At 48.6% G+C, this 8,287-nt stretch overlaps 1 protein-coding gene across 1 annotated transcript in view; it reads right to left on the reverse strand.

Moving 5' to 3' along the window:
- The window catches only part of Hydin (HYDIN, axonemal central pair apparatus protein), a 332,133-nt gene that overhangs the window by 96,308 nt on the left and 227,538 nt on the right, over positions 1-8,287 (reverse strand). Inside the window, exons 36-39 of the mRNA XM_005345678.3 lie at positions 7,204-7,443; positions 5,840-6,008; positions 3,061-3,234; positions 2,048-2,221 (exon numbers count right to left, since the gene is read on the reverse strand). Of these exons, the coding sequence (XP_005345735.1) occupies positions 2,048-2,221; positions 3,061-3,234; positions 5,840-6,008; positions 7,204-7,443 (757 nt within the window). The remainder of the gene's footprint in view (positions 1-2,047; positions 2,222-3,060; positions 3,235-5,839; positions 6,009-7,203; positions 7,444-8,287) is intronic.

Raw genomic sequence — 8,287 nt, forward strand, 5'->3', positions numbered from 1 at the left:
TGGATCAGGAAGTACAGTCAGAGCTGTGGATCAGGAAGTACAGTCAGAGTTGGGGATCTGCTCCTAACTGTGCCACTGAGGCACATGGGCATGACAACTAACAGCCTCACTAAGGTTCCTACCCCAGCTATAAAAACAGTTTCTGCTGGGTAGTCTCTAAAGCACTGTGACCCCCCCCCCCCCCCTGCCACTGTCGCTGACACTAACGTTGGGTTTAAACAGTAACCTGTGCTGACTTGGTTTTCCTCATTTCAATCCACTTTTGTTAAAATGTAGAAAATCCAGAAATAATAGATAAGAGCTAAGAAAAGGGATCTAGTAATCCACTCATACAGAGATACTAGAGTTGGCCTACAGCTGCTAAGTTGCATATGTAGCCACGCTATTGATATTTTTCATTAGGCATAGATGGGGGCTGGGGAGGTGGCTCAGCAGTTAGGGACAAAGTCTAGTTTGTTTCTCATCACCCACACCGAGGCTCACAACCATTGTAACTCCAGTCCCAGGGGATCTGGCGCCCTCTTCTGGCCTCTGTGAGCATCAGCTACACATGCGCTGCACATAGACACGGGCAGGCAAGATATTCATACATGTAAAATAAATAAAAGCACAATAAATATAAAAATAACAAAACAAAATGGGGGTCTGAGGATGAGACTCAGTTTTAGAGTTATTGCCTAGTATGCAGGAAGCCCCGGGTCTGATCTCCAGTGCCACACAAACTGGGTATGGTAGCGTAGATCCCTGATCCCAGCTCTTGGAAGGCAGAGGTAGAAGGATCAGGAGTTCAAAGCCATCCTTATCTATATAGAGAGTATGAGACTAGCCTCTACTAGAGTCCAAGAAAGAAAGAAAGGAAGGAAGGAAAAGAAAGGAAGAGAAGGAGGGGGTAACTGGAGAAAGAAGGGATGGAGGGAGGAAAGGAGGGGGAGAGGGAGGGAACGGGTTACACAGGATGCCGAGTTATAATTCCTAAAGATGTGTGTTCTCATTCCTGGAGCCTGTAAACATGCTCCCTTATATGCAAAGTGCCATCATTTTGCAGGTGGATCAGTTTACAGATTCTACCTCGAATATGACTGGATTATCTGAGTGGCCTCAATCTCACTACAGGGGTCCCTAGGAGAGAACGGCAGGAGGGTTGGCGTCAAAGGCAGCGATGTGACAGGAACACACTAGAGGAGACTGCACTGCCGGCTTTGAAGATGGAAGCTATGGCCCTGGGCCAGAAATGTGGGCAGCATTTCTAGAAGCTAGAAAAGACAAGAAAATGGACTGCCCACTAGTGCCCCCCAAAGGTATACAGTCCTGAGCCACTTAAGACTTAGGGCATCCAGGACTGTTAAAGAGGGGGCAAATCTGTGCCTCTTCAGGCCACTACATTTACGGCTGTTACAGAGGCAATATCAAACAGATATAAATTATAAATCATAAGTTTGATACTTTCTTCTCATGAAAAATGGCGGATCATGAATATCTTTTCTAAAAACGTGTCTCTGTGTCTGGTATCTACAGGTACGCACACCCAGGCTGGCATGTGTGAAGACCGGGATAATGTTCTTCAATGGCTTCTCCCTCTTACTGTTTAAGCCAGGGTCTTTAACTGAACCCAAAGCTCACCATCACCGAGACTGGCTGAAATAAGCCCTGGGATCTGCCTGCTTTTGCCTCCCGGCACTGGGATTACAGGCAAGTCATGGATCTCAGCTTTTATTTGGGCTTTGGTGTGTGTGTGTGTGGGGGGGGGGGTCCAGACTCATTTCTTCATGCCCAGCACTTTAGTTACAGAAGCAGCTCCCCAGTCCTATCCTTGCCTCCGCTGTAATAATACACTTGTGTGATGCTGGTTTTCCAACTGTGGCAAAATAGACACGAAACCAGTTAGATCTCTTTTTCGACCTGTGTTTTGGAGACAGGGTCTCTGGGTACATGCCGTTCCTCAGATAAAACTCTTATCACTGGCCCTGACCAAGCTGATGCTGCCACAGTTCCGAATGGAAGAGACATGGCATCTCTGATCATAGTCTCCCCTCAGATTGTCACATACCTGACAAGGGTGTCCCATGGATGATGATGACGATGCCCTTCCGGTTCTTGGCCAGGCGGCCTTCTGCAGAAATGTCGATGCCTAGGTGGCGTGCGATTGCCTTGCTCACGGGGTTGCTTTCCACCTCTCCAACCTCCTCTGCAGAGTGGCTGTCTGTGCTCTGGATCTTGTCAGCTGTCAATGCAGACTACACGTGAGTGTGTGCACAGGTGTGCATCCCGGAGCTTACACAGGTACATAGGCATCAATAGAGATGGGAATGAAGTTTTCTTTTAAAATACCCTTGGTTTCCAAAACACCCAATGGTGCATGAGAATGCCTAACTTGGCTAATGTGTCTCTGCATTTTAAAATAAAAAGATATTCATTGACTTAAATTCTACTTGGAGGGATTTCTCTTGTTGAGAAAAGGATAGCAGTGTGGAGAGGAGTCCGGAGTTGGCTCTAGGGGGTCCAAGATACTTCAGAAGATGGGGGCAGAGCCACGACTGTGGAATGGGGAAAAAGTGCCACAAAAGGTCAGGGACCACTCAGGCTGGGCTAACCACGAGGCGTGGCACTGGAACTCTGCCTTTATCTCGGGTTTGCCATTGTGTTCCCTGGCTTTAATTCAGATCTCAGGGAAAACGAAGGTCAGAAAATGGGTCCATGAAGCTGGGAGGTGAAGTCAAGGGTTCCTTAATGTTTTGATTGGAGGGACAGTTGGAAGAGAGCATTTCTTTAAACATTTCCCATTGGGCTATAATGTTAGCATTAAGGGATCAGGTCTTCCTTAGTCTAGTTAAAATGCAAGTGACCGCAGCAAGAAGAGAATATCACATGCTAAGCTGCTCCACAGGCCTCCGTGTTCATAGTACAGTGTGAGTAGACGGGTCACCAGAGGGTACGCATGGTGGGTGGGAAGCCACTGCAGGAGGCCCAGAGTACCCCTTTGTATGGAGAAAGCTATCCAGAGATTGAACGTCCTTTCATGTCTGCCTAGACAGAACTGCCCCTGTCGCAATGCTCGGTTACTTTGGAACGTTAGTTTTTCCAGGCTTTCTTCATCCTCGTCCTCATCTGGGTAGCTCTTGGACTCAGTCATAAGATGCCGCTCTTCTAGGTTGGATGTGACAGAGATCCCTCGGCTAAGTGATGTCCTCTTGGTGCTGGTGGAGGTTCCCTGGTCTGATGGTATCTCTTCTTCTTCTGTAGAGGAAGCAGAGGATGAAAATGCAGGGGAAGGAACTGGGTGGGGAACAAGGGAGATGGGGAAAGAATGGCTGTGCTGACCAGCACCCATACTACCAACCCTAATGACCTAGAGCACAATCAGAATGCTCCCTCTGCACAGGGTTTCTGCTTTTAAACGTGCTTAGATACTGAAGGTATACATTTGCCCAGGAAACTCAGAGAATTCCTAAGAGTCCGAAGTTAAAAAATAATAAAGCCTGAGCTAGACACATGGTGACGGGGACTGAAGCTGGTTATATAACTGCCAGAGCAGGAGAGGCACTGCTCCACAGATTTTAATATTCAGGTTGTCAGGACTATGTGGAGACAGTTCTGTACAAAACATCCTGGAGCCTGCGTTCACCCTCAGCTTCTCACCAATGTTTCCCGTGTCATCGTTAAATGTGTCTGGCACCTGTCAGACCAGCACCCACCTTATTATCCCCTCTTCCACAGCATCTCAGTGGGTACAGTGACCACACAAGGTGACCCCCTCTAAACCTAGGGGCATTATCTGTTTTGTTTGGAATTGAGATGTGACTAGAGGTAGCTGCCCTCCCTGGGCCATGGTTAGAGAGGTCAGAGTCCACAGCATAGGAGCAGCGTGAGGCAGGGTTGGGAGAGGTATCAGTGAGCACTCAGCCTGGGTTCCCCCTGGACCCATCAGCCATGGTTCCAGATCATCTTCTGCTGGGACAAATGGAAAAACCAAGCTGATAACTTTGGTGTGTATGGACTTCAAGAGCGAACAAGGCTCTTGTCTGCCTCCACAAGGCTCAGGGTCTCCTGAGGCCACTGGACATCCCTCTGACTCGAACCGTCTCTCTGATCATCTTCCTGACCATCAGCTCTCCAAAGGGAGGCTCCTTCCGCCATTTATCTTCTTTGCAGCCCTTCAGCTTAGCCCTTGCAACACAGTGGGTAATCTCTGCATTTCTGCCTCCCTACATCCATACACCGAAGCCTTGGCCCTCAAGGTCTCAGGTGACTCTATTTGAAAATAAGTCCTTTAAGTAGGTAATTAAGGTTTCCAGGTCATCATATAGGTATGCCCTGATTTAGTGTGACTGGTTACAACATTGAAGAGATTAGGACAGAGACCCACAGTGGGAAGGCACAGGAGGAAGAGAACTCTCCACAAGAAGAGATGGTTTCCAGAAGGTACCAACCCCAAAGATACCTTGATCAAGTATATCTAGCATCTAGAACTGTGAGAGCCACTTGCCCTGTAACATTTGTACAAACAACTCCAACAAGTTATTGTTGCTGAACACTGGTCAGAACGCTGAATATAGAGGCCGTCTTTCCTGCACGTCAAGTGAACAGTCTCTGACTGATTTCCTTTGAGAGACCATGAGGCAGGAGGAGAGGATTCCATCTGGGGCACCAGGTCATGTCTCACATGCTACACGTTGTTGAGCATGTCATGTACTGGCTGCTGTCCTATGTACTAGGTTTAAAAGGAAAAGGCTATACAAGGTGTGTGCATGCGAGCACGTGTGTGTGTGTGTGTGTGTGTGTGTGTGTACACGTAGAGGTCAGAGTACAACCTTGGGTGTGGTCTTTATCCCCCACTTTTGTTTGAGACAGGGTTTCTCAAACACCGCTGAGTATGTCAGACTAGCCCGACCTGAGTATACCCAGATGAGCTTCTGGTCAGCCCGCCTCCCATCTCATCATAAGAGCTCTGGGGTTGCAGACAGGTGCTACTGTATCTTGCTGCACATGGGTTCTGGGGACCTGGCTCTCGTGCTCCTTGGCAAGCACCTTGTCCACCGAGCTGTCTCCTCAACGCTTGTCTCGTGGAAGACGCAGGTGTGAAGAGCAGAGCTACAGAGAGGACTGTTAGCGCAGAAGAGAGTGAAATGGGCTGGGGATGTTTCCAGCATGAGGGACAGAGAAGCAGAAAGGAGAGGGCACGGTGTCACCAGTCATTTGGTCCTACAATGACTACAAATAAAGGGGGCTGTTCTGCTCAAGAACACAGAGAGGCCCTGGGGAAGGGATACGATATACAGGGGAGCTGGACCACAGGACTCGATGGTGCAACAGCAGGGATGCTCATGATGGGTCCTGAGGACCACAGGAGGGCTGTCCTTTTTCCAATGCAAGTTCCCTTGGCCCTGGCCACTTGAATAAGTTAGGGCATCAATTCCCACCTGTGGGAGACATATTATCTAGGCACGGCCACAGGAAGCAGTGGTGCACAGTGATTGCTGTCAGTTACACACAGGAGGATTTGGACTGCGATCTTGGTTCTTCTATACACAGCTGTGTACTTGACTCTCTTTGTTTCAGTTTCTGTGCGAACCCCTGGGCTCAGCCCCCAGCACACACACTTCTATCTACAGTCACTGGTTTTAAGTCTCAGTATCCCCAGACTCTAGCGACAGCAGACTGTGCCAGCTCTGTATCCTTAACACAAAGACCACACAACCTATTTGGTAATAGTCTTAAACGGGATACGGCAGGCACCTGGTGCCTGGCAGATACTCAGTAGCTGGCCGGTCTCATGGTAGGGGTAATTCAAAGGGAATGGAACAACAGTCAGAGCCCAAGGTACTTCATGCTGGCTTCTCACCATTCTCCTGTGACATATTCTCCATGTATTTCGCCTTCATCTGCTCCTCTTTTGATTTCTTCATCTCCCTAAAGTAATCGTAGACCTCCTGGGGCAGCTTTTCCCCTGGGTTCCGGGGAGGCAGCAGCAGGGTGTTGTAGGAATCATAGCCCTTCAGCTGTCGCAAGATCTGCTCAAGAGGAGAATGAAAACCACCGTTGGCCTCATTGGAGGTTTGCTCTTGCTCACTGGCCTCATCAAAGCCCTGCTTCTACCAGAGGCTGAGATCAACAGAGATAATTCGTGGGTTTCACATGGTGGGGCCCTCTCAGAGGTCTAAAGGTAGCGCCCCACCCTGAACTTACAGGGATTCAAAATCTTTATTTTGTTTCACACACACCCAAGCATTTCACATGTGGGAGACAAAGTTCTTCTTCCTTTCAGAATAGCACACACACATTTTTTTCCCCTAATAACTAACATACTATTATCCACTCTGAGTGGGTCATTCTCAAAAAGTGCAGTAACACGTCACCCAATGAAAGGGATGTGTTCTGAAACACGAGAAACGCATTATTAGGGGACTTTGTCATTGTTCTAAAACCCGATGCCTCTGATGTCTGAAATGTCACTCTATTCTGTGATTTTGTACAGGGCAACATTCTTTACAATATTGCACTTGGTGAGGTTGTTTCCTCATAAATAGAGAATACAGAGAAAATAGGTAAAATGACAGATGGTGTGTGTGTGTGTGTGTGTGTGTGTGTGTACAGGGTATAGGTCGATGCTCACTGTCTTCCTCAATCACTCTCCACCTTTTTTTTTGGGGGGGGGCTCAGGGTCTTTCACAGAATCTGAAGTTTAGCAATTCAGCTAGCCTGATGGAGTCTAGGGACTTCTCCAGGTGCCCCACCTGTCTCTGCCTTCCCAGGCTAGGCTCATAGGGGAGCATCACTGTGCCTGGCTTTTTCACATGGATGCTGGGGATTGAACTCACTCAGGTTCTCACACTTCAAGAAAGGAACTTAACTGACTAAGCTATCTCCCCAGTCCATATTTTTTAAGTGTCCCAATTAAAAGAAGCCTAAAGGAAAGTTATTTCAGAAATAATGGCAAGTTGTTACATGTAGTTCTTTACTGTGCAAATACTGACCACAAACATGCATTGGCTTTTTAATTTGCTTAAAGACGCACACGGGAATTACAAAAAAGTAGTAAATTCTCATGGGGAGAGAAGCAGGTGGAGAAAGTCTACAGATAAGGAATTGGTAAGCTGGCAAGGAAAGGGGGAGGGAGGCCAGAGGGAAGGCACTGTGGACATAAGGACACAGGCCAGGGGTGGGGCTGCCACGTTAGCGGGGGGTTTGGTTTGGGTCTCTGCTCACCTTCTCCTCTAAGAGATACTGCTGGTCAAATTCTAGGGAGTAAAACTCAATGGGGAAGTTGCAGGGGTTCCTCACAATCACCTCAGCTTCATCCCCTGATGCGAATGGCAGGAGGGGCCCCAGCTCCAGAACGGAAGGGCTGAATTCCAGCCGTGGCTCCAGACCTTGCCCCTGGGCCAGGAGCACGAGCCTCTGATTGCTCTGGCCAATGTGGAACAGCAGCGATTGGCTGTAGAACTTCTGGAAAACATGGAAACAACACACAATGCAAAACTGAGAACCACCAAAGGGACAAAGCTTCCTGCCTCCAGGTGAAAGGAGACACGTTTCCTACATAGCTGTGAAAGAGCAATCACCATAGTGGGGACTCTTGCGCGGTGTATATAGAGCATGCTAGGCACTGTATGAGGGGCCTGACCGCGTAAGCAGGCCTAAGTGTCATCTTCACGTCTCTGAGTTTCCTGTATGGGTCCCACTCTCTGTCACTCTGGGCCCATGGGCAGCAGAGAGTGTAGTAGAAAAGCCAGGGAAGTAACAGCTTCTGGGACCACTGACTTCCACCAATAACTCTCAGGAACAGGCAAGCATCCCACCTCCCCTGCTCCATTGTGCTATTTCCCTCATTCGGAAGTGATAAGAATCCAGAACTAGGCCGAGGATAGCTCAATTCCTAGCACCACAGAGAAAAATAAAATCAAGCCCGAATCTTGAAAAACCCTTGTTCATCTTAAATCACTCTGAAGAGCTGCAGACATGTTACTAATTTTCTTCGGAAGCATGGGCAGGTTAGATGTGTTAGTGCACACACTTGTAATCCAGCAGAGGCAGGAGTTAGAGCAAGTCTTAGGTCAGCTTGGTCTACTTAGCAAGTTCCAGGCCAGCCAGAGATACACAGTGGAACTCAGCAAAAAGCACAAAGAGGAGGAGAAGATGGAGAAGGGAGAGCAAGAGGAGGGGGGGAGGAGAAGATGAAGAAGGGAAGGAGAGCAGATCAGGCAGGGAAGAAGGGGTGGAGGAGGGACAGGAGGATGGAGAGAGGATCAGGCAGGGAAGAAGGGGTGGAGGAGGGACAGGAGGATGGAGA

The sequence above is a fragment of the Microtus ochrogaster genome, chromosome 4 (assembly GCF_000317375.1).
Source record: "Microtus ochrogaster isolate Prairie Vole_2 chromosome 4, MicOch1.0, whole genome shotgun sequence".
In the NCBI taxonomy this organism is placed as follows: Eukaryota; Metazoa; Chordata; class Mammalia; order Rodentia; family Cricetidae; genus Microtus; species Microtus ochrogaster.